This window comes from Humulus lupulus, chromosome 8 (genome assembly GCF_963169125.1).
Source record: "Humulus lupulus chromosome 8, drHumLupu1.1, whole genome shotgun sequence".
NCBI classification, from domain to species: domain Eukaryota; kingdom Viridiplantae; phylum Streptophyta; class Magnoliopsida; order Rosales; family Cannabaceae; genus Humulus; species Humulus lupulus.
Window position 1 is genome coordinate 94,691,431 of NC_084800.1, and position 25,571 is coordinate 94,717,001.

Here is a 25,571-nt window from a genome sequence, read left to right on the forward strand (position 1 = left end):
ATCCAACCAAGAATACACCCTCAGCAAGAAATGCCTTGCTGCTACTATTGCTCCGAATTGCTGACTGAACCTGATGAAGAAACAATAACCATAGAGAACCAGAACGTTTTCTTTTTTAGGTAACAAACAGAGCACTTGATTTAAGACCAAAAGGAGACAGAAATAGAGGTCTACCAACCCAACAAAACAGCACAAAACAATGGAGCGCATTAATTCAACCCCTACATTATTTTACCTGAGAAGACGCACTTTTGAGTACAGAAAGTACATGAAAGCGAATCATACCCAATGCTCGAGACTGTCATAACAAAAAAATTACTCAATTATTGGAAATGGAAACAAATTTTAGTGGAAACACACTCAAACTTCTAGGCATATCCAATTAAATTAATAATATAACTCCTAATTATTTAATATGTTGTTCTGTATCTTTTTGAGCTAACAGAGACTTTTGAGAAGAAATGAGGAATAAGTTTAACAACTGTTTCTCATTCGTGCAAAATGGGGAAGAGGATTGTCCTATAATTTAGCATTTTTTTTTTGTCAGGTCTATGTTTGAAATATTTTATTATTAATCAAAATGTCTTTTATATTATGGGTTAGTTATGCTAACACAAACATCTTCACCAAGCCTTCACTGTCAGTTTAGGTTGTAGTTTACTCATTTACCACGTATTAAAATTAGCTTCTTATCTATGGATATCATAATAATATGTGATTTCTTGCAGGCACAGGATAAAATTTTTGCTATGGAAGCCTCAAAAAAGTCACAGGTAGCTTTTGCAGCTACTAGCACTGCAAGCTTGGCAGAGGCTAAATCTGGGGAGGCTATCTCTTCCATTAAGAGGGCTCTTGATTTTAATTTCCAAGACGTGGATGGATTACTACGGTTGGTACGGCTTGCAATGGAGGCCATTAGCCGTTAAAGACTTAAAAGTGGTTGTGGACTTCTTAACTCTGGGATTTAAGATAAACTGGTGAAAAGCAAGTAATAAGAGGCTGACCTGATCTATGTGATGAAGGCTCTCTCTTTGTCCATGTTTATAATTTTTTTATTTGCTGAAGATCAGCTTATTGGCATGCACTGCAGTGCCCCAAGGTTGTTTCAAGTTTACCATGGCTGGTTTGTGCTATTACTGATTCAAGGCTTTTGCATAAAAGATTCTGAGCTCATCCCAATTGGCTGATATGCTTTTTCCAGAAGGAGCTAAAGATTTTCAAGAAAATAAATAAAAAAAAAGTGGATAATTTTATTATAGGTGTTTGTTTTTTTTAATCCATACTGGTGGCGACAACCCAAGGATTGGGAGCTGCCTGATGCATAAACCATCTAGCTTTACTTATATGAAGAGAATTCAGAAACTGCCCTACTAACATCACTTGAAGAAGGTAAGATATGGCAATTTTCTATAGACCAGTCCTTTTTGTTTTTCTCTTTCAAACTACTTTTTCTTAATCTTCTTTCAGTTGATATGAGAAGAAACCATAAAATTTATAACACAAGTTTCTACCATACTAATCTCAATTAAAGTACTCAAAAAGAAAAAAATTGTACCTTTATTCCAGAGGAAAACTGATAGCAAACCTCAGAATCATCCTGTAGAGTGAAAGAAAATTCACAAAATAAGCAAAAAGAGTGTGGTGTAAAGAAGAAAAGACAAAAGGAGTGTGGTCAACAGCTCTTACAACTTCTGAAGTTGTTTCAAATTGCCAAACTCAGGCATCCTTCCTGTGAAGTAGTTACTACTGATCCTTCTGCAATGAGAGAACATGAGTCAAGATTCAAGTGACATAAAACTTGGTTCATTTTGGTCATGGAGTTACATTACAGATTGACACTTACAGTTCTTTTAACTTGGTGAGACTAGTGAGATCAAGGAACTCTCCAGTAAAATTGTTTACAACAAGAGTCCTGCAGCCACACCATTTCAATTACTTAAGACTAAATTAATAAATGTCATTTTACTTTATTAATAAAATGCAATTTAAACGTTCTTCCACATACTTTATAACATAGTTTGCCTTGACCATATTAAAGTAGAGAATCACCTTTACCATTCTTCTTTCAAAGAGAATCTATTCTTCTTTCAAAGAGAATCCGACCAAAACCTATATGAGCCAAGCATTGAAAAAGTAAGGAATTAATCAACTTTACCATTCTTCTTTCAAAGAGAATCACTTGGCTCACAAAGTTCTTTAAACCCTGAGGTCCTTCATTTAATAAAACACATATTAAATATAAATATATATATCTAGCATCCAAGAGCAATATTGATACATGAAGCTATACTCTTTTACATGTCAGAATATTAAACTCGCCCAAACTAAAAGGGATTAAAAAAGTGACATAAAGGAAACAGAATCCAAACTATAGACTACTTCTAATTCGAAAGCAACAAATAAACATAAATATATAAATGTAACATAGAAACTAAGTTGAATAAACGTAAATAATTTTCCAGCATGATAACACACATCAACTCTTGCAAGATTTTCAACTGTACCTTGACCTATGAAAACAAAAACTATTGAAGGCCAAAACTGATCAAACATTGACCAATGCACAAAAGTTTGCATCTCTAAAAAGAATGATAAAAACATTAACCACACCAAACAATGGAATGTACAATCATTATTAAGTCCTCATTTCAAACTAGGACTCTCTTGACATTGCATCCCCTGAACAATGTGTCATCTTCTTGGGTCAATTATAAGAACAGAAAATATGCTTAAACCCATAAAAATTTATATACTACGTTACTCAACTGTAAAACAGATGATCCTCTTGGAACAGCAGAGCCAAATACACTTGACTGAAATCTTGCAGAGTTTGGGCTGCGATTGAAACTAATGCACGATGTCTGAAAAACAGAAGGAAAATATTAACAATATATATTTATATGTATGAGTGTATATGTGTGTGAGATAAAAAGATCTTATAAAGTCAAAACAAATAAATGTTGAAAACATTAAATATGGAAATCAAGCAAACCCCAAATATAAACAAACTAATAAAAAGGTTTATCTAATATACTCACTCCGCAAAAAAGAACAAAAACATTTTAATGAGAGAAATTATACCAAATGCAAAATTTATGTGTTGAAAAAAAATTGACTCTTTTGTGCAGCCATTCCTAGCTTAAAGCTTTGTATAGCATAGCCATCCTGCAGTTAAAAAGTCCCGTGAGCATGAAAATAATTAAATATGCTAATGTGTTATGGTGAAACATATTGAATGAAACTGAATATTGGAAATGTATAGTTTCTTGTTGTTTTCAAATTTACATCTCTCTTCCAACTATTTAGTTGCATGGTTTTTGGGAATGGTTACTAAACTAGCACATGTAGAAAAATGAATCAGTTAAGAGAATTCATATTAGTTTGAAGGAGTTCATTTGATTTCAGAACTGAGTAGACTAGAGATCACACTGTAAAAAATGTGCACTAATATACAAAAGAAATGAACCAGTGATGCACTCAAAAACCTTTTGCAGCATCTCAAGCCCATCAATTTGCTTCTTAAAATTTGTGCTTAGAAGCCGTCTATGCAAATCCTCTGTGAAGTACTTCATCAAATCATTCTGCATAAACATGTATGTTAAATAAATTCTGCATTAAATTAGATACAAAATAAACAAATCTGAGAAACTACTATATCCACAACCTCAAGGTCTTGAATTTGTTCTATCCGTGGATCTTCAAACTTAAACCTCCTTACTACCAATCTTTCCCTATCCTCCTGCAGATAAGTAAAGTCCAAATGATTACTTGTCAATATATTCAAAAGTAAGAGACATTCAAAAATTTCTTGCTTAAGTTTTACCTCATTGGAATCTTTAACATTTAGTAAAGCCTGCGATTGAACTGCTATATCTTGAACGGACATAATTGATTCTGACCTCAAAGCCTTCGTACCAACAGTTCTCTTTAAAAAATCATTAACCGAAAAAAATTAAAAAATAAAATAAAATAATAATAATCTCTTTACAAAATTATAAGTTATAAAAGAACTAGAAGTAAGCATTTAAGGAAACATACAGAAGATGCTACTTTGCTTCCATGCTTCAAAACACCATTAGAAGTGGATTTACCCACTTTCGAAAGGGTCTTGCAGCGGCCGAAATTGTTTTGGCAGATTCAAAAGATTCTGGAAAAAAATAATTATTATTGGTATAAATCACCAAAACTAAATACAAGCAAGAGACCCAAGTACCCAACAACCTTACCTTGAAAATTACCATAATGCTTCAAACGTCATGAACAAGAGCTAAAGCTGGTCCCTGAACATCCCTAACAAGCTTCTCAACCTAAAATAATACATTCAAATAATGTGTTCATGCACTGACTGGCCAATGAGTCAAAATAGTACCAAAAGTTACTAGTGCGCTTACAGTTTCTTGTGTACAAACTCTCAAGATTTCAGCAATGCATGTCTCTGCTGCTTTACGAACATCTGATGATTTATCCTGGATGAAAATTTCATAAAGTCATAACCAGAAACAATGGAAAGGGAACTGGCATCATGATTCTTACATCTCTATGTACATTATTGTTAGCATGGAAATATTCTAGCAATGCAAACAAGTAAAAAGAATATTTCACTATTTTTGACAAGTCAGAATTACCGTCAGAGCAGAGGAAGCTGGCTTTAGTAGCTGTACAGCATCAGGAAATTCAGTTAACCCAGATAGTTGTTTTGACAACCACTCAAAAAGATCTTTGCGCCCTTCCGCACCAAGTTTTGCATCTGTCCAAGCTGCTGTAATGTAAGGAACCTGCAAGAAGTATACAATCATGCCACCTGAGACAAAAAAACTAAACAGCTTCCACAGCGTAGAGCAAAAAAAAAAAACTTACCATTTTATCAAGATGAACAGCAGAGAGCCAAGAATCTAAAGTATTCAATGTGCATTCCCTCATATGCTTTTTATTGTCACCGAAACATTTCAAAACATCCGCTAAAATGCCCTGAAAGAAATCAATACACTCACATTCAAATTTAAAGAGTACACTACATAAAATTAGCGATCATGAATTAGAAATCAACCTTGCTTGCTTTCTCAACAGCTGGACCCATTGCACATGCAACATTGCCAATGCATGTCAATGTTGCCATGACTAAATTTTTGTTGCTGTCACCTAGACGAACCCGTAGAGCACCAAACAATTCAGCTGAAAATAAACACTAAACAATAATTAACAAATGGGAGGATATAAAGGAGGCTGAATAGCATGTACAATAATAAATAATAACAATAGAGGGAGAGAGAATTTAAACATATGATATAATGTACCAGTTCCATTGGGTTGGACGCCCTTGTTAGCCTCTTCCAAAACTTTATTCACAGCTTCAATTGACTCCAAGCGAGCCTAGAAAGTAGAAAATACAAAACATCAAAACACTACAATGGCTGCTAAATATCTCCCCTTTGGACCTTCCAGCAGCAGGCAGGTGTCAGGCTCCATCCCTAAAAACATTAATTATGATCAAAATATTACCTTCCAATCAGCACTTTCTAAGCCTTTAAGCAGGGTAAGTGTAATCTTCCCACTAATATCTTCCTGTGGCAGGCCATCTAGTCCACCAGAAGATGCAGATGTAGGTTCTGCTGATTTAATAGTTCTCTTTGGAGCTGGAGCTGCACCCTAGATAAGATATGGGAATACATCAGTAACAAATAAACAAAAATGAACAATACATGCATCTTGAATGATTAAGTTGGAGCACCTCAAATGGATTCTTCTCATACTCCGTATCCAGTGCACTAAGAAGTGCAGGTTTAACATCAGAAAGAAACCCTTTAATATCTACAAAAGAAAAGGGGTGGGAGGGAGTTACAAATTAATTATAAAAAAAAATCAATGTTTGGGAGCAGTTCAACTAAATATTTAAAAGGAAATTGAGGTGTGTGGACAATTCAAATAAAATGAGTATCAACCTGGGCCGACAAATTTATGCAAAACACCCAAAAGCTTGACAGAAAAAATTCTAGTAGCAGCTGCACTTGACTGCAGTCCAGTATCTTTACAAAAATCAATTAAATCCTGTAAAACAAAATATATCAATTCCTTTAATTGCTGAATATGGTAATTATTAACTAACAGTTAGACAAAGCAAAAAAAAAAAGGGCCCAAATATAACTCCAAACCTTAAGTTTCAAATGTGAGATGCCAAAATCTTCCACTGCTGAAACCATCCACAGTAGCCCCTCGCTAAGAACCTTGGGATTCTTGTGCTCTTTCAGTATCTTGTAAAGCTACAATACAAAGAATTCCTTGACTTTTATTGGATTATAAAAAATAAAAAAAGCAATCAAAGAAAAGAAATACAAGTTCCAATCAATTTAGAACCTAATATGTTTCATCCCTGCTTCAGAAGTTCACAAGAGAAGTGCAAACAAAATTCTCTACAGAAATTATTTAAATGTAAGACTTACTCTTTCAAAAATAAATCCAGGACCTACAGCTTCACAAAAAGTGTTCACTGCTGTGTAACAAGTTTTAAATCTGTTTAATATGATTTCTTTTATGATTTTACTGTTGGCAACATGATTAAAGCTGGTTTCAATTACAGTTTCTCCTATGTTTTTACTGTTGGCAACATGATTTAAGGTTGTTTCAACTTTCAGTTTCAATAGCAATCATTTCAGATTATCAATCATAATGGTTCATTTTTATTTAAATAGGAATTTGGCAAGAGAAATTTCTCAAGAATATGTTACTACAAGTTCAAAATCTATTCTGTCAATGTACTCATTGTTTGTTGATAAATTACTGAAGAAATCGATGCATAAAAATAAAGAGAAAGAAAATGAGTTGTTTGATAAAATGAAAAAATAAAGAGAAAAGAAAAATAAGAGAAAAAATAGAGGGATACCCACTAAATTTTTTCTCCTCTGCTTTCACTCTTCTCATCAATAAATCTATTTAGATCCTGCACCAAGTCATTAAATAAATAGTCAAATCCCTGCATATTCAAACCCAGCCAGCAGGTTGTCTGCAATTTCAAATGTTAAATAACAATTGTCAAATCCCTGCATATGCTTTATAAAGACTTCATTTCATGCTAGCAAAAAACCAACATAGAAAGCAGACATTTATATTGGTTTTGGTACTAAATCTATCCCAGAACAGAGTAAAAGTTCTTGCGACCACTTTCATTTGTTATCTTGAAAGAAAAATAGTTTATAGGTTAATGAAAATATTATAATCAATGTGCCAACTCATCCACCAGAATTATTGTGGGGAATAAACTCACTTACATGCCTGCTTAAAGCGTGTATGTGTGTGTATATGTGTAATTATCTGTGTACTAGTTTCTCATACCGCAGCACACAAATTACTTTTCTTCTCTTAATTGCAAAACAAGAAATATATGGGGTCCTTTTATCTACTGACCAAACAAGACATAGCGAATAGTAAACAGAGCAGTGTTGTAAATATAGTGTTGGGTTATTCGGAGACATTATACTTATGGACAGAGCAGCTACTAGTTATTTTCATGGGTTTTGTTGGCTATAACAGTACTAGAAGACCCTTCATGGAAGAAACAAGTGTCCTCAACCATGTATTTAAACATCATTTTTAACAAAAACAAGTGTCGTATATCTCACAATTCAATGCCAAATTAAGAAGCATACAAAGTCAAATTAAGAAAGGATTCAAGGCCAAGAATTCCATTTACTCATTTACAAGCAATTACTCATATATCTCATTGAAGCATTCTGTCAAACACCTTTAATGCATTATTTAAAGCTTAGTAATATATACTTTAAAACAGCAAGCAAGTCCAGATACGTCCTATATTCACTCTTTCTCTATCTTTCTATATATATATATACTAGAAAAAACTCAGTGAGCGGTCACTCCCATATAAAGCATCATTTTTTATAAAATATTGACACTTCATTTGTGCAGAACAGAGTCCAAATTCATAGAATATCTTAAAAATGTCAAAATTTGTAAGAGGGGTCATGTTTATTGTCAACTGAAACCACTTCAATGAATTATCAAGTGAAAACAGCTGCATAAATTAGGAGAAGCTGACAGTTAACAAAAGAAGTTCTCATACCCTTCTACTGAAACAAGGCACCAATTTTTAGGAATAAGATGACGGGAAGAAGCCTTTTCACTGATGGACTCAGATCGAGCATTAAACTGAAATTTTAGGAACCAAAAAAAAATTATAATATCTATAAAAAAAACCATCTTGAACAAAGCCAAAGTTAAGATTTTACCATCTTATAGTGATCAGGTTTCTCAGTTTTCTTAGTGAAACTGGGAATAAGTCCCCATTTCATGCATTGGAGGACCACTGCACCATCAGAGTCGTCTTCTCTGTGGATAACGGGTATGTTTGATCCCAGGGAAACATTGTACGAAGGACGATAGCTGCACACACATACGTATATATATTTATATACAGATATATATATATGAGTTTAACTTATATGTAAACATTTTTTCTTATCCGAAAACACACCAAAAAATGAATATATATATATATATATATTCATATGAGTTTAACTTATATAAATTGATTAACAAAGAGAAAATATGATTGATGAATAATTAAATCAATGATGAAACAACCAAAAACGAAATTACAGTAAAAACTTAGAGTGATGAACAATTAGAATCAGAGACTGTACCGTAAAGCTCCTTCGTTGTTCTTCGCGGATTGAAACAAGAAATTTCAACTGCAGTAATTTCGTCTTGAATCAGAGAAACCCTTTACTCGAATGTGGTGAAGCCCTTCTCAGATTTGTCTTTCGTGAAGGGGAGTGAGAGACCGAGAGAGCTACTATCCTACGTGAATGACCGAGAGAGACCGAGAGAGCTACTAGCCTTCGTGAAGAGAAAGATTGAGGAAGAAGAAATGGGTAAGGGGAAATGGGTACACGGGAAACTAGAAAAAGCTTAGTCATTTTGGTTGGCGGTATTTTATTTTACTTTGCCGCCCGAAATTTTTCACATATACAATAACTCTTTTTAAATACTATTATAATGATGTGTTATGGTAATGGGTGTTTGGTGTAGTGGTTCCTGGCTCGGGGATTCTAGTTTTAGGCCTCGGGATTATTCCTACTACTTGGATTAGTTTGGATTGATGTCCCGGAGGCTAGAAATTGGTTTGGGAACCTTTTTTAATCAGTTTATTTATGGTATCCTATAATTGGTTATGATTAGGCGACCGCTAAAGGACTAAAAGTCAGATCGTTCTCAAGGGTCGTTCTTTTATTCATTCTCGCTCGAATCAGTGGTAAGAGAACTGCACCCCATATGTGACATGCATGGTTAATCTTGAGGCATGTTGATTGTGTAAATGTGGACATGAATTGATTATTGAATGCTTAGCAAATCTTGCTCACTTGCGCATGGTACTGGCTAATTAGTCAGATTTGGCAAAGGTGTCGGTATCAACTGTGAAGCTGGGACTTATTAGTCAAGTTCAGCAGTGGTACTGGGCACTGGTCACACAATGCTGACTTATAAGTCAGGGCGGCCTTAGCGTATTCAACACAAGCCAACAAAGATTGGATCTAATCGACATCTGCATTAAATGACTCAAAAGAGCATTAGTGCCGGACCGACCTCAAGTTCAATGAAAACTAAAAGTGCTTATGTGACTTACCCATCAGTCACTCATCTGTTAAGTTAGAGAATTACCCATCAGTCTCTCATCTGTTTAAGCTAGTGACTTACCTACCAGTCACTCATCTGTTTAAGCTAGTGACTTACCCAGTAGTCACTCAACTGTTTAAGCTAGTGACTTACCCAGCAGTCACTCATCTGTTTAAATTAGTGACTTGCTTGTCAGTCACTCATTATGGTTTACCAGAACCTCAAGTGGTATTCACTCATCTGTTTAAGAGCTATAAGCTCTGTGTGATTATAATGATAATCAGTTGACAATGTTTATATGTAATACTGTGTTTTCTTGTTGGGCCTTGGCTCATGGGTGCTATGTGGTGCAGGTAAAGGGAAAGAAAAGCTCACCCAGCCTTGAGTGGAGAGCTTAGGTGGTGATGTGTACATATCTGGCCACTTGACCACCACGGCCAAGGAGTTCTCAGAGGAATTAGGGGGTTTACCCTATTTTTGCCACTTAGGTCAGCGGGTTTGTAAATCTGAAACAATAATGACCAGTTTGAGTTGTAAGTAAGTTGTAAAAGATTTTATGGGCCCATGAACAGTTTTATGTATTTAATAAAATATATCCTTTCCTTTTTATTGATTTTCCACCTTAGCCTATTAATAACACTTAGATGCACGCTTTTAACCAAAGGACTCGGGTAGCGGGTCATATTTCTGGTTCACCGTAACTGTTCTGGGGTAACCAGGGCATTACACTTACTAACTATGTGACCTAAGAAAGTCACCTGCGACAACCAAAACTCGCATTTCTTGAACTTCGCATACAACCTATATTCTCTCAATCTCTATAGTACCAATTTGAGATAATGCTCGTGTTCTGTCTCTGTCCAAGAGTGTTTACCCTAAAAACGGTTGTTGATGACGTGGCAGGGATTTCTCACACGTGGTTGACACGTGGCAGAAGTGTTGTTCGGCTATCGACCAAAAGCACATCACTTCGTCAGGCTTAATTATAAGATACAACCAGTCAAGTCGCATAGTTTGTTTTATTTACTTCTAAAATTGTAATCTTATAATAATTACATTGAATATTTCCTCATTATGACCCTGATACGTTGTTATTAAGGAAAGATACGCCCGTTGGCCCATGTAACCCTCCTTGAGCCTATAAATATACATGAAATAGCTCAAGGAAAGGACTTTTGATCCCTTAATTTCTTTGCTAAGATAGAGAGAGAAAGAGAGCTATAGTGCAATTATCCATCTGCTATCCCCAAAAAATGGAGATCGATGACGTGGCAATAAAGGTGACAAGTGGCAGTACATGCTCCGTAAAAGACATATTAAATAGTCAATAAATACATTGACTCCTCAAAGTTGTGATAAAGTGACCCGGTAAACTGATGAAGAGTTTTGACTGCTTGAGAAGTGTCATGACCAACCAGGCATGACCTTGTCCGACCAGTCACGTATTTGTCTGCCCAGGAGTGACATTGCTGCCCAGGAGTGACATTGTCCTACCAGCATGCACATGTCCTACCAGCACTGGCATGCTAGAGGAGAGTGCCATGTTAGACGAGAGACATGGCATGCTAGACCAGAGAACGTGCCATGTTAGAGGAGAGGAGTGCATGTCCTACCACCATGCACATGTCCTACCAGCAAATGCATGTCCTACCAGCAAATGCATGTCCTACCAGCACTTGCATATGTCCAGCATGCATGTGTCTGACCAGCACTTGCATGAATGGTCAATAGGAGATATGGGTCGACCAAATAGAGGAGGACTAAGTCAAGATTCCCAGAAACGGCTTCAACAAGAACCGGTCTTGGCACACGCGGGAATATCTCATTTTTCCCCACAAATTGGGTGTTCTGTTAAATTTTGAATATTTTTGTAATTTAAATATAATAAGAATAATAAAATATCCCGATTCTAGGGGATATCAGATGTATGATCCTAAGCCTATAAATACATGGCTTATGAGATCAGAAAGGGGCTTCTTCTTCTTTTGAGATTTTTGGGAAATTTTGGGTCTGAGTTTTCTAGAGAGAGAAAGTGTTTGTATCTAGAAAAATTCTTGTATTCTTGTAATCTGTACTGAAGAAACTCAGTTGGCTCAGTTCATCTGATCTTGAGTACAGATCTATAATCACAACTCTAAGTGGATTAGGCTATTACCAACATAATGGGGCTGAACCACTATAAAAATTGCGTGTTATTTATTTTCTTTATTAAACCATCTGTGTCGTTTGAATTCTCTTGAAGGTTTGTCATTTTTGACGTTCTCACGTCGTTGGCCAAAAACGCGATCAACACCATCGTTTCATTGTATTTCTTTGAAGGTTTGTGAAACTCAAGAACCCTAGTTCTTTGATCACAGCTTTGAGATTCAATATCAATAATAGCACTAAGTGGACGCAGGTCATTACCATTCTTTGGGGCAGAACCACTATAAATCCTTGGTGTTTTCTTCTTTTCCATTGGATTATATTCTTAATTGTCATTTTATCTTCTGTCATACATTTAAATCCGTGTCGTTGGCCAAATCATGGGTCAACATTCTGGTGCTTTCATTGAGAGCTTGAAGAAAAACTGTGAAAAAATCTAATGGCGAAAACATCCAAGAAGACTGGACAGGCTACTGGCGCTGCACCATCCCAACCTCCTCCCCCAAATGTGGCTGAGAATGAACCACATTTGGAGTTCGATGAGGAGGAGTTAGATTCTGAAACACTGAGGGCAACGCTAGGAGTGTTGCAAGATGAGTTGGCTAATCTGAGGGCCAATCAGGAGAAGGCTGCGGAGACAATGGCATTGCAGCAAAGAGAAATAGAACACCAGCACCAGGAGCTAATTAAGTGGCAGGCGGAAATGGATCGTCGGCAGAGGGATGCCATGGCCGCCGTTGAAGCAGCCATTCAACTGGCTAGGAGTCAGGCTATGCCAACCTCCTAGCCAAATTAGCCACCAAATGCGCCACCTCAAAGAGGTCCCAATCCAAGCCCTCCACTCCAGCTAGCAAGCCCTCAAAGGCCGGAGCAGCTGCCTATGGCTCAGGATGATGTCCCACCTAGGGATCCTGAGCAGCAACCTCCACCTCAGGCTGATCGAGACAATCCCCAGCGCCCGAGGCAGAATAGGGCCAGGCAACTGCCCCGCAACCCTAGACGCCCCGAGGATGAAGAGCCAAATCTACCGAGCAGGGGGCAGCGTCCTTCTGCCAACAAGAGGAGCACCGAGATAGGCTCTGCGGTCAGGGGCCCCCCACAGCATAACAATGTACAAGGACCCAACGACCAGCGCAGGTCTCCCCCTGACGCCCGGGAAATGCCAGCACAAGGAGTAAATAGCGTGAACATCCGGTCACGCCGTAGTCAACCACAATTCAGAGATGGCCAAGACTATAATGAAGCTAATTCCGGCAGAATAAATGCTGGCTGGAGAAATGAAGAAAGAGGTGGAGGCAGAAGCCCCCTACCTAGAGAAAATAGGCCAACTAGCCATAATGTTGGGGGGCAACCCAGGTAGCAGAACGTCTTTAGTCGGCTAGGAGCTAGCGAGCAAAGACGTAGAGACGATGATCTAAGGGATGTACTTAACGACCACTGTGAGAGGCATGACGAGTACGCTCCCCCGGCATTGGTGGCCCCAGTAGTCCCAGAAGCTATTCAGGCTCAAATTGATGCCTTGAACCAGGCAGTATAGTAACTGGTCGGGGGATGAACGTCCCATATTGAGTACGATAGGAGGAGGGGCACCCCTTTTGTACAGAGGATTGCTGCGACCGAAACCCCCAGTAAGTTCAAGATGCCTACATTGCAAAACTTTGACGGGTACGGAGATCCAGTATCTCACATTAATAAGTTTGAGATACAAATGGATATACAGAAAGTGTCGGAAGATGCCCGCTGTCGGATCTTCCCTGCGACACTGTCTAACACCGCCCAGGAGTGGTTTTTTAAATTCCCTCCTGCTAGTATAGTATCTTGGGAGATGTTCGTAAAGGAATTTTACGGACAATTCTATGTGGGTCGTGTACACCCCACAGAGGCCAACCAGCTGGTTGAGATATGCCAGAAAGAGGGAGAGCCCTTGAAATAATATGTCCAACGCTTCATGTGAGCATCAGCTGGAGCCAAGACAGTTGTAACACCCTGGTTACCCCAGAACAGTTATGGTGAACGGTGAACTGGAAATTTGACCCGCTACCCGAGTCCTTTGGTTAAAAATGTGCTCTAAGTGTGATTAACAAGCTAAGATGGAAAACCAATAAAAAGGAAAGGATATATTTTATTAAGTATATAACTGCTCATGAGATTATCAAAACATTTACAAGTTATTTACAACTCAAAATGGTCACTACTGTTTCAAATTTACAAACCCGCCGACCTAAGCAGCAAAATAGGGTAAACCCCCTAGTTCCTCTGAGAACTCCTTGGCCGTGGTGGTCAAGCGGCCGCATATGTGCACATCACCACCTAAGATCTCCACTTAAGGTTGGGTGAGCTTTTCTTTCCCTTTACCTGCACCACATAGCACCCATGAGCCAAGGCCCAGCAAGAAAACACAATATAGCATGATATAATATCAACAATGATCATAATAATCATTCAGGACTATCAGTCCAAAACAGATAGGTGACAGTCGCAAAAGTCACTAAAGTGGGTACAGCCCCCTTTAGCCATGTGACGATAGGGTCACCAGGGCTTAACAGATAAGTGAGCTTTTCACTAGCTTAAATAGGATAGGTGCATGGTGACTAGTCACCAACATAACCCTCCTCATGACTATAGAGTCATAACCTTGGAACATCGTTCCCTAGCCATGTGACAAATAGTCACCTGGGCCTTAGGCCCTGACTCTAGTAACTAGTCTTAGACTAGCCAAGCGCTTATAAGTTTCATCAACCTTAGGGTTGGTCCAGCATTAATGCCCCATATAAGTCATTCAACGCTAATATCAATTAGATCTAATCTTCATTCGGCCCTGCATTCAGGACGCTTATGCCGTTTCTGACTCTTAGGTTAGTGTCCCTGACTAGTCAGTACCATATACAAGTAAACAACATTCACTAGCATTTAATATGCAATCCATGTCCACATTTATCAATCAACATGCCTCAATAACAATCACGCATGTCATACATACACAGGGTGCAGTTTTCTTACCTCAGATTCGAGCTAGAATGATTAAAAGAACGATCAACCTTTAGTCCTTTAGCGGTCACCTAATCATAACCAAATACGGGACATCATCTGTAACGACCTAAATTTGCTATTAAGGCTTGGAGCCTTGATTAGGGTGCCTGGAGGGCAATATCTGTTATACTGCATTAATTTATGTGAATTTAATGAATATGTGGTTAGAATGCATGATTAGGTGAAATAAATATGCATGTGAACCCTGTTTGTATGATAGGGGTAAATTGGTAATTTTAGCCCGCTGAGAGTATATATGTGATAATTGTGTTATGTGATTTGTACCACGTGAGTGTGGTGATATTATTGTGATGCACGTGCCGAAACGGTCCTAGAGAGCAAGTTAACTTAAAAGTCACAACGGGATTTTATACCCGGCTCAGGAGGAGCCTAGGGGTACTTTGGGAATTTTATGGTTAGGTAAAGAATTAGCGGTTAATGGTTATTGGTGATTAAGTAACCTGGGTAACCATTAGTTACTGCTGTGAGTAACAAGTTTAGAGGGAAAATGGTAGAATTGAAATAGAAGTGAAAGGACTAGTGTGCCCTTGAGGTTTAGTTAGGAAAGGGTTTTGATGAAGGGGTAAAATGGTCATTTGGCAGGGGGTTTAGACAAGGTTCAGCTGGGATATAGGGGTACACGGTTTAGCATTTAGTCATATGATGGGTTTTATAAAAATTGAGAGAAGAAAAGCTAGGGCAAGAAGAAGAAGAAGAAGAGGAGAAGGAGCTGAAATTTGGAGACTTAGGAGAAGAAGCAAGGGAGCTTAGGGTTGGATTCTTCATTCAAGGTAAGGATTTTGTGTAATTATGAAGTTTATTTCTGTTATGAATTAGGGAGTTTGAAGTGTGGTGTAGGTTTGGGTCTAAGTTTTTTAAACTTTCTGGTTTGAATTATTAAGGCATGAAGCTAAGGGTGATTTATGGGAATCATTGCGGCCCTAGGCCATTTTGACAGCCAAAAATTGTGTTTTTAGGGCTTTTGCCCGGGGACTCGGGGGATGGTTCCTAGGTATTGTTTTAAGGAATTAGAGGTCCCGAGAGTGCGGGAATGATCCCGGGAAATGGTTTTGGATTGGTTAATATTAAAGAGTGTTTTATATGTGTTGTGACTAGGATTTTGGAGAGGCTCGAGATAGAGGACCGTGCTCGTGACTTTGGTGCATTGTGAAGCTCAGGATACAGGTAAGAAAACTGTAGCACCTGTAGGACAGGGCATGGACCCATAGTGTTAATGCAGGGCACGACCCTAAATTGTATTACATGTTATGGTATGGTTTTGATTGAAATGTTATATGTTTGAATGTTATTTGAATCGTACTATATGTGATTATAGTAGAGAGAACGGCAAAGGTGCCGAAAACGGCAGCGGGGCCGGAAGTAACACTTAGCACGTGGGATGCTTATAGTCAGGGTGGGACCCCAATGGATACATGGGATATCCTTACGGTGAGGACCGAGATACCAGACCTGGGTAATGCTTCTGGAACGGCATGGCCGTGTTTGTTTAGTCTGATGGACTACTTGGTTATCTGTGGATTATCTGATAGGTTGATTATATATTATGCATATGCTATGTGTTGTTTGAGTTTTCTTGCTGGGCTTCGGCTCACGGGTGCTCTGTGTTGCAGGTAGGGCAAAGATAAAGTCAACCAGCCATGAGTACGGAGAGCATGAAGCGGCGCGTACATGTTTGGCCTGCTCGACTGCTTTGGTTGGGGGCATTTTCTAAATGGATGTATTAACCTGTAATTTGATAGTCAACCAACTGTAAACGTATTTTAAGTTGTAAAACATTTTGCAAACCTTATTTTGGGATCCCAAATAATTGATACTTGAAGTTTTCAATGAAGTAAAGCATTTTCAACGATTACAGCCTTAACTTTTGCTTAGTCACACTTTTTTTTAAAAACCTCGGTTAGCGAGTTAATTGCACAAGGTTTTTTTTTTTGAAACTCACTTGGTAACGGCTCTAAGGAAGTAGGGCGTTACATCATCAATAAAAATGATCATCATAGGTTTCCAAACCAACATCTATCCTCCGCGACATCAATCCAAACTAATCCAAGTAGTAGGAACAATCCCGAGGCCTAAAACTATGTTCCCGGGGTCAAAACACACAAATGGGCTCAAAACTGCCCAAGAGCCGTGGCCTTGGCACCTTGGGCCGCGGCGCCCAGCAAGGGCAATTTCCCCCACCTACTTCTTTGAGCTAGGGTCACGGCACTCCAAGAACAGGGCCGCGGCCCCCAACCCAGAACAAGCCCAAACTCGTTCTCCAACATCCCAAAGCCTCCAAAAACATGCCTAAACATTCCCAAATCATCAAATCAAAGTTCCCAAGCTTCCCAATGGCCCAAAACCATCAAAACTCAAGGCTCAATCGAACCAAAAACTCAACGATTCACAAAATCCAATTCAAAGCTTAGAAACTCTAAAAACTCAAAACTTTAAACTTAGATTACCTTCGATTGGGTTGTTTTCCGTCAAATCCTTCGGTAAGAAGCTTCTAATCTTTCCTAGGATCGCTATGCCTCGTTCCTCGCTTGATTCCGACTCCTAGAACTCGAGATTTCTTCGAAAATGCTTCGAACGGCAAAATGAACTAACGTAGGAGAGAACGAGAGGTTTTTCTAACGTATGTTCTATCTGATAAGCTACTTCAAGCTTAAGTAACCTCAAATAAAACCTAGTGCTCGGGGTCCCGAAAACACCCCCGGGGACATTATAGTCAAAACTTCCAAAATTCCATCCTGATCTCAATAACTCCCAATTTATCATCAAATAAACATTCTTATTACCCAATAATTGACCCCGTTATGACAAAACCGCTAATCCATTATATAGGACCGTCTCATGCCAAATAGCTCGAATATATCTCCATAATAATAGAATCTCATTCACAAATCACATTATGCACCCAAATTCACAAATATACCCTTAACGGGCAAAATTATCAAAATATCATAATACTCAAATGTGGACCCACATGCATGCATATAACATCATATCATAATATAATTCACATATACATGCATATTATCAATTAATGGCATAATTAAGCAAGTATGGCCCTCCCAGCCTACTAATCCCGCCATTAAACCACATTGGAGAATTCGGGGCATTACAACAGTGGGTGATGAGGGTAAGATGATGGCTCTAACTACTGGGGTTAGGCGCCATTCACCCCTCTGGGGTAGCCTCAGAAAGAATGGGGTAAAAAGTACCCAAGAGTTTTTGGATCGGACTGATCGATACATCAAGCTCAAAGACGCGATTGCCAACAAAGGGAAATCGCCAACCAAAGACAAAGGGCCCAAGGAAGAACCCACCAAAGCCGCCAACGGGTCGGAAAATCCCAATGGCAACGGCAAGGGCAACGGGAATAGCAATGATAAGAACAGTGGAAAATGGGCGATCAATGAATCCTCAGCTTCTGAGAGGAAACACCCCAAAGGCAATCGATATGAGCTGAGATTCACCAACTACACAACCCTTGTCGAAAGCCAAGCTGAATTCTACCAGGCGACCAGCTCAAGCGTGCCTTACAAATGACCCGCAGCTATAAGGAAAGATATCTCCAAAAGAGATACGACAAAGTTCTATCATTTTCACCACGACTACGGGCACGACACCAATGAATGTAACCAGTTGAAAGACAAGATTGAGTTCCTGATCAGGCAGGGACATTTAAGAAGATATGTGCAAGCTGCATGAGGGTCTCAGCGAGAGGCTCAAGGTGGCAACGAGCAGGCCCCTGCACGCCAACGCTCGCCACCTCTACAGGCAACTCCTGTGGCAGACACTTTACTCACCATCTGCGGAGGCCCACATCTTGCAGGAGACAGTAGGAAGGCAAGGGAACGATATGCTCGAACCCTCTGCCACGACCAGGACATCGAGATGATGAGTGTGGAGGATCGAGTACCGAAAAAGGCTCGAATAGAGGAGGAATTGATAACCTTCTCTGAAGACGATGCCCAGCACGTGCGATTCCCACACTCCGATCCGCTGGTCATAGACGTACAAATTGCCAACATGATGGTAAATAGGGTGTTGGTCGACACAGGAAGTTCGGTCAACATCCTGTACAAGTCTTCCCTGGAAAGAATGAAGTTGTCCGTCAAAGACCTAGAGCCATGCAACCAAACCATTTATGGTTTTTTTGGTGAAGGGCTCGCCCCAACAGGGTCGATTAGGCTTCCAGTTACAGCAGATACTGCACCTGCTAATAGGACATTACTCACTACTTTCATAGTAGTTGATTGTCCTTCAGCATACAATGCTGTAATTGGGAGACCAATTCTGGTCGACCTATGGGCCGTCACTTCAATATGGCACCTTGCCATGAAATTCCCGATAGACGTAGGGGTAGGATGCATCTTGGGGAATCAGCAGGAAGCAAGGGAGTGCTACAACGCCTAGATCACCAAGGAAAAGAAGGGTGTATCAAGAGATGTTCCCAGAAAAGAGTTACAAGTGGCAATTGATGCTCAGGCCCACTCAAGTGATAATGTCACCAAATAGGGTGTTGCCCAAAGGAGGATAGAGACCTAGATCCTCGCTTTGGGGATTTTGAAGAGGAAATTAGATCCATCAAGGACCTTGAGGAGGTCCAACTCGATGAAGAAAATCCAACCAGGGTTGTGAAAGTCGGTAAAAACTTAGAGACAACAACAAAACAAGCACTGGTGGAGTTTTTAAGGAGGAACTAGGAAGTCTTTGCCTGGTCACACAAAGACATGGTCGGAATATACCCTGCCGTCATCAGCCATGTCCTGAACATCGACAAGAGTTTTCCACCGGTGCAACAAAAAAGAAGGTTGCTCGACAAAAATAGATCAAAGGCCTTAAAAGAAAAAGTCAAAAAGCTGAAGGAGAATGGATTCATCAGGGTGGTTTTTTATCCATCGTGGGTCTCTAATCCTGTGCTAGTTCCCAAGCCAAATGGAAAGTGGCGCACGTGCATGGATTTCACATACATTAATAAAGCCTACCCCAAAGATTGTCTCCCACTCCCAAGAATCGACCAACTGGTCGATGCCACTGCAGGGCATGAGGTTCTCTCATTCATGGATGCATACTCCGGGTATAATCAAATTAGTATGCATCCCCCCAATGAGGATCACACTAGCTTTTAGACTGATACAGGGCTTTATTGTTATAAAGTAATGCCTTTCGGTTTAAAAAATGCTAGTGCAACTTACCAGCGGTTAGTTAACCACATGTTTAAAGAACTGATCAACACAAACATGGAGGTCTACGTAGACGACATGTTGGTCAAGTCGAAGAAGGCAGAAGGGCATATAAAGTATTTGTAGGAGTGCTTCAACGTCTTGAACAAATATCAGATAAAATTGAATCCCCTTAAATGCTCCTTTGGAGTAGGATCAGGGAAGTTCTTGGGATTTATAGTTAACTCGAGAGGAATTGAAGCCAATCCCGAGAAAATTAAAGCCCTGATCGATATGAAATCGCCAACGAAGATTAATGATGTTCAAAGTTTAACCGGAAGAATTGCCTCTCTCAGTAGATTCATTTTGAAGTCAACAGATAAATGCTTTCCATTTTTTAATCTACTTAGAGGCAACAAAAAGTTTGAATGGACGGAGGAGTGCAAGCAGGCTTTTCAAGCATTGAAAACTCATATGGCGCAACCACCGGTCCTATCGAAACCGGTTGATAAGGAAACTTTGTTCATCTACCTGGCAATCACGGAATATGCTGCTAGTGTCGTTTTGGTAAGGGAGGAAGAAGGCGCGCAGAAGGCTGTTTATTATGTAAGCAAGAGGCTAATTGGAGCGGAGTTGTGGTACCCACCTATCAAAAAATTACCATATTGCTTAATTTTGGCCTCCAGGAAGTTGCGGCCTTACTTTCAGGATCACCTAATCGTGGTTTTGACCGACCAGCCTCTACGGAAAGTCCTGCAAAAACCCGAGGCTGCGGGTAGATTGTTAAAATGGGCAGTCAAACTTGGGTAGTTCGATATATCTTACTTGCCGTGAGTAGTGATAAAAGGACAAGCCATGGCTGACTTCATTGCAGAGTTCACTGAACTTACAGATAGAGAGCAGATTGAAAAGCCTAATGAGCCTGAGTCTCAAAACCAAACTCCCTCATGGAAATTATTTACAGATGGTTCTTCTAATGAGTGCCACGCCAGAGCAGGAGTGATATTGATAATGCTGGAAGGGCATCGATTTCACTATGCAATCAGGTTTGACTTCACTGCTTCTAACAACGAGGCCGAGTATGAAGCATTACTCGCTGGGTTGCGTTTAGCCAGGGACATGAATATAAAGGTGCTCAACATCTACAGTGATTCTTAGCTGGTGGTGAATCAAGTCATGGGAGAATACCAGGTGCGAGGTTTAAAGATGGTTGCCTACTTAAACAAAACAAGAGATCTATTGGCTCAGTTCGACAAATACACCCTCCAGCAAGTACCTCGCGACCAGAATTCCAATGCTGATGCTTTGGCCAAGTTAGCAAGTGCGAAGGATGCTGATACTCTGAATATAGTACCTGTTGAGCGGCTGTCTATGCCAAGCATCCAAGCAGAGGAGACCACTATGGTAATCCAGATGGCGGATACATGGATGGCACCATATATAGAGTATCTGACGCAAGGCGTGTTAACAACAGACAAAAATAAAGCTAGGACCCTTCAGCGACAAGCTGCTAGGTATATCCTGGTCGATGGAATCTTGTACCGAAGGGGATACTCAATGCCACTCCTCAGTTGTATTTCAAAAGAAAAGGCCAAAGAATTAATGAAAGAGGTACATGAAGGCTTTTGTGGAGATCACGCTGAGGGGCAAAGCTTGTCAAAAAAGATCCTGAGGCAAGGATACTTCTGGCCCACGATGAATGAAGACTCGATGGAGTTTTTCCAGAGGTGCGCAAGTGCAAGAGGTTCTCCAAAATCCCACGAGCAGCCCCTAATGAGCTTAAACAGATGCAAAGTCCGTGGCCGTTTGTAGTTTGGGGCGTAGATCTAATCGGATCTTTGCCCACAGGAAAGTGCGGCGTCAAGTATGATATGGTTGACGTCGACTACTTCACTAAATGGGCTGAAGCCGAGCCGCTCGCAACCATAACAACTAAGAAGCTGCTGGGTTTCGTGATCAAAAACATCGTTTGTCGTTATGGATTTCCAAAGAATATCGTCTCGGATAACGGCACCCAGTTTGATAGTGATTTATTCACAGATTTTTGCGAACGGCATGGCATTATCAAGAGCTTTTCTTCAGTCGCTCATCCCCAAGCAAATGGACAAGTCGAAACAGTTAACAAAACACTAAAGGATACACTAAAGAAAAGACTAGAAGAGGCTAAGGGGGCATGGCCAGAACAATTGCCTGAAATCCTTTGGTCATACAGAACTTCCCATCGAACAGCAACAGGCCATACTCCATTCTCTTTAGCTTATGGATATGAGGCTATGTTGCCTATTGAGTTAATTCTGCCTTCGCATCGCAGAATAACGTACGATCAAGGCTCGAACAGCCAACTACTGATGGAATCCCTAGTCTTGGTCGATGAGAAGCGTGAGCAAGCCCAACTCCGAGTAGCTGCGTACCAGCAAAAAGTCGACCAAGGACCTAGTAAATTCTAAAGTGCGAGAAAGGAAATCCAATGTCGGAGATCTAGTACTTCGAAGAGTTTTCCTAAACACCCGCGACCAAGATGCTGGAGTACTCGGTCCTAATTGGGAAGGGCCTTACCAGATTGAAGAAGTCCTTCATCCAAGCACCTACAAACTTGCTCACCTAAATGGAAATGTCATTCCTCGCTATTGGAATGGAGAACACCTACGCAAGTACTATCAATGAACAATCCTTCTTAAAGGATTGGCTTGTATTAATTTTACTTTTTACAAGTTATGAAAAAGGGTTGGTCATTTTATGTGAGTAATCACTTATAAGTGTAAGATCTTTTTTTATCACTCGTACAAACACGTTTTGTCCATTTATTACGAGAAATATAAGGGACTGAGCGCAGCTAGTCATTCTTGCCAATTATTGTATTTTAAACAAGTATTTGCTCATTACGTGTGTTGTTTTGTTGTATTACAATTTTAATTATTTTGCTCCGAGCAATATTGTTCGAACAATTTTTGGTCAAGGCAAGTGACCAAGGACCTAAAGCTCCTCGATCACTTGGGGGGCACATAAGGTATCTAGTAAGCAAAGCATATCGAAAGGTATGTAAACACATGAGCAAAATAAGTGAAAGCATGATAGGGTACTTAGAGTATTTTTCAAAATTTTGTATTTTGTTAAATCAAACCAAAGTAATATGCTAAGTTCGGTCATGCAAACAGATGTTATAATAAGATGCAAATATATTGTAATATCAAAATGTATCCTTTTACACCACGAGCAGTCGCTGCTCGTGTGTAATTCTTCAATTAAAAGTAAAAGCTGCCCGTGCAGCAATAAATATTCAACTAGAAAATAAGTGTCTTCACATCACGACACGTAGGCCATGTACTTGAAAAATTAAAGAGAAAGAAAAATAGTTGATTACGAGGCTGGAGGATCTTGAGGGGTGCCCTGGTCGACGACAGTTGTAGCTTCATTGTTCGCCCCGTCCACGCCAGTGGCGAAGGAAATTTTGGGCGAGGTAGGTACCCTTGCCCTCTCTTCTTCTGCCAATCGAGCAATGCAACGAGTTATCTCAGCATGCCTTGCACACTCGGGAAGGTAGCTAAAATCAACCTCTTGGTTGTGTTTCCAGAAGTCATAGAAACACTTAACCGTGGCGTTCTTGTACCTTTCCAAATTACTGGCGTTGGCTTTTTCAAGCTTCTCGATCCGGCCCTCCAAGGTTGTAGTCTCTTGTCTGCTCACAATCAAGTCCTACTCAAGCTTTTTAGCCTCATGATAGTTGACATGGTTAGACTCCTTGAAATTGTCTCTTTGCTCGACGACCTTGTCTAGAGCAGTCTGCTTCTCCCTTAACTCCTCAGCCAGTTTGTTCTTCTCCTCGAGCACTGCCTCAAGCTGTTCAACGTATTTCGCTTTGACAGCTTTGAGTTCTTCAGCGTGTCATTGCTCTAAAGTCCTGGACTGCTCAGTGACAGCACCCGAGCGAAGTCGGCCGGCAATAAGGGTCAGCATTGCCTGCAATCAGAGCGAAAGTTAGACTGACTGTAAAGTACAAAGGGCTTCCCCCACAAAAAAAAAATAATAACAACTTACACTGGCAAACTCATTCAATGCGTGGCTTAAGATCTGGTCGACGTCCATCGTCTACGTCGAAGCCATCACCTCTCGGCAATGTTCGTGCTTCAAAATTTTGGCCACCCTGTCTTTGACCAATCTCAAGGCGCGACTCGATATGTCGCCCCCCGTGGAAGTAGAAACAGCCTGCTGAGTCTGGTCGGTTGGGGTCGGTGGAGAAGGTGTCGACCCAACATGAGCAGGGGGCGTTTGTTGCTCAAGAGGAGAAGGAGGTGGTGTTACATTTGCTGAGGGTCCGTCTACCAGAGGGCCTGCAGTACGGGTTTTCTTGGCCTGAGGCACTTTACTGCTTTCCCCAGGATGCCTCTTGCTCGAGGGAGCTTCGGGAGCCTCGGGGGCACTATATATGTCGAACACATTCTCGAAGTCCATGTCTGTAAGAAAAGCAAATACACAAACAGTGAGATAGTATAAACGATTGAGTATGTTATGACAGGAAAAGAAACAAAGAAAATTGTAAGTCAAATACCCGAGCTATCATTACTGGTCGCTACATTATATACTCTACTAGTGTTACACTCACTCTCTGGTAGGAAGAAGTCTGAATCTAAATTGGGAGCGTACTTAAAAATTTTGTCCCCATCAAATAAGTGACAGGGAATTGGCAAACTATCTAAGAGCAAGAGATCAGTACCGTTTTCATCCGAGGATTCGTCGAGGGGCTCGAGAGGTTCGGTGGCTTTCTTTTTTCCCTTTCCCATTGGGGTGGGGGGAGCAGCAGTCCGCGGGGCGCTGGAGGGTTCCCTGATTGTCACTCCAGTTGCCCTCCTCAGAGGGGGTTGTGACACATTTGGGTCCTGCTCGAGAACCTCTCCACCAGTGGCACTCCCCGCTATTGACTCCCCTACATCTTGATGAGGGGCCAAAAGGCTGACCAGTCTCAAATTGGCCTCTGTGACCAGCTGTTTGACACTTTTATCTATGTCGATCATGCTGGCCAGGAGGGCTGATCATATCTCCATGTATAGAGTAGGGTCTGGTCGCAACCATGGGCCTGAAACACACTAAATTTCTAAGGGAAATGCAGCAAAAAATTGAAGAAAGATAAACAACCAGTGGTACAAATACTTTACCTCCTTGTGTGAAGGCCAAGTTGTTCGCGACCATGTCAGTCGTCAGGAAATACTCCAGATGGTACTTCCCCACGTTCGAGATATAAGTGGTGTCAGTTAGGAAAGTGCGACCTGTTTCCTGGTGACAAAAGTGGAAAAACCCCATGTTTTCTTAGTTGGGGTTAGATTTTATGTTGACCAGATAGTTGACCTCATGTGGTGTGGGGACGGGCCATTTCTTATGGCTATAGAGTGCAGCAAGCATTCTATATCTGTTGGGGGTTATTTGAAAAGGGGTGACCCCGAAGTAATTGGCCACCCCCTGGAAAAAAGGATGAAGAGGCAGGGTCGCTCCTGCCTCGATGTGGTACCTCGACTAGGCGCTGAAAGCGCCTCCAGGCAAGTTCTCCCGTTGGTCCTGAGTGGGTTGGACTAGTGTCACCCTAGGAAGTCCATATTTTTTAATATA

The 25,571-nt window shown here is 40.3% G+C and overlaps 1 protein-coding gene across 1 annotated transcript; it reads right to left on the bottom strand.

The window, feature by feature from the left end:
• Nucleotides 1-24,982, bottom strand: LOC133795829 (uncharacterized). The gene is made up of 28 exons (XM_062233284.1): nucleotides 24,685-24,982; nucleotides 24,078-24,424; nucleotides 23,878-23,930; nucleotides 8,238-8,391; nucleotides 8,072-8,157; nucleotides 6,438-6,636; nucleotides 6,150-6,257; nucleotides 5,940-6,045; nucleotides 5,729-5,808; nucleotides 5,500-5,646; nucleotides 5,295-5,370; nucleotides 5,048-5,172; nucleotides 4,858-4,968; nucleotides 4,626-4,775; nucleotides 4,392-4,466; nucleotides 4,227-4,307; nucleotides 4,039-4,147; nucleotides 3,824-3,925; nucleotides 3,665-3,739; nucleotides 3,486-3,581; nucleotides 3,082-3,165; nucleotides 2,767-2,861; nucleotides 2,050-2,109; nucleotides 1,844-1,912; nucleotides 1,687-1,755; nucleotides 1,556-1,597; nucleotides 236-298; nucleotides 1-70 (listed from the first exon to the last, which is right to left on the bottom strand). The coding sequence occupies exons 1-16, from the start codon at nucleotides 24,980-24,982 to the stop codon at nucleotides 4,248-4,250; spliced, it is 2,175 nt and encodes a 724-aa protein (XP_062089268.1). The 3' UTR covers nucleotides 1-70; nucleotides 236-298; nucleotides 1,556-1,597; nucleotides 1,687-1,755; nucleotides 1,844-1,912; nucleotides 2,050-2,109; nucleotides 2,767-2,861; nucleotides 3,082-3,165; nucleotides 3,486-3,581; nucleotides 3,665-3,739; nucleotides 3,824-3,925; nucleotides 4,039-4,147; nucleotides 4,227-4,247.
• Between the last annotated feature and the right edge of the window lie 589 nt (nucleotides 24,983-25,571).

What these genes read in the sequence shown, in the direction of transcription:
- LOC133795829 (XM_062233284.1), bottom strand. Translation starts at nt 24,982, where the DNA reads ATGATCGACATAGATAAAAGTGTCAAACAGCTGGTCACAGAGGCCAAT. An exon ending in CTGGATTTATTTTTGAAAGA is followed by an intron (nt 6,258 to 6,437) that starts GTAAGTCTTACA and finishes TTTGTATTGTAG; the next exon opens with CTTTACAAGATACTGAAAGA. An exon ending in CAGCTTCCTCTGCTCTGACG is followed by an intron (nt 4,467 to 4,625) that starts GTAATTCTGACT and finishes ATTTTCATCCAG; the next exon opens with GATAAATCATCAGATGTTCG.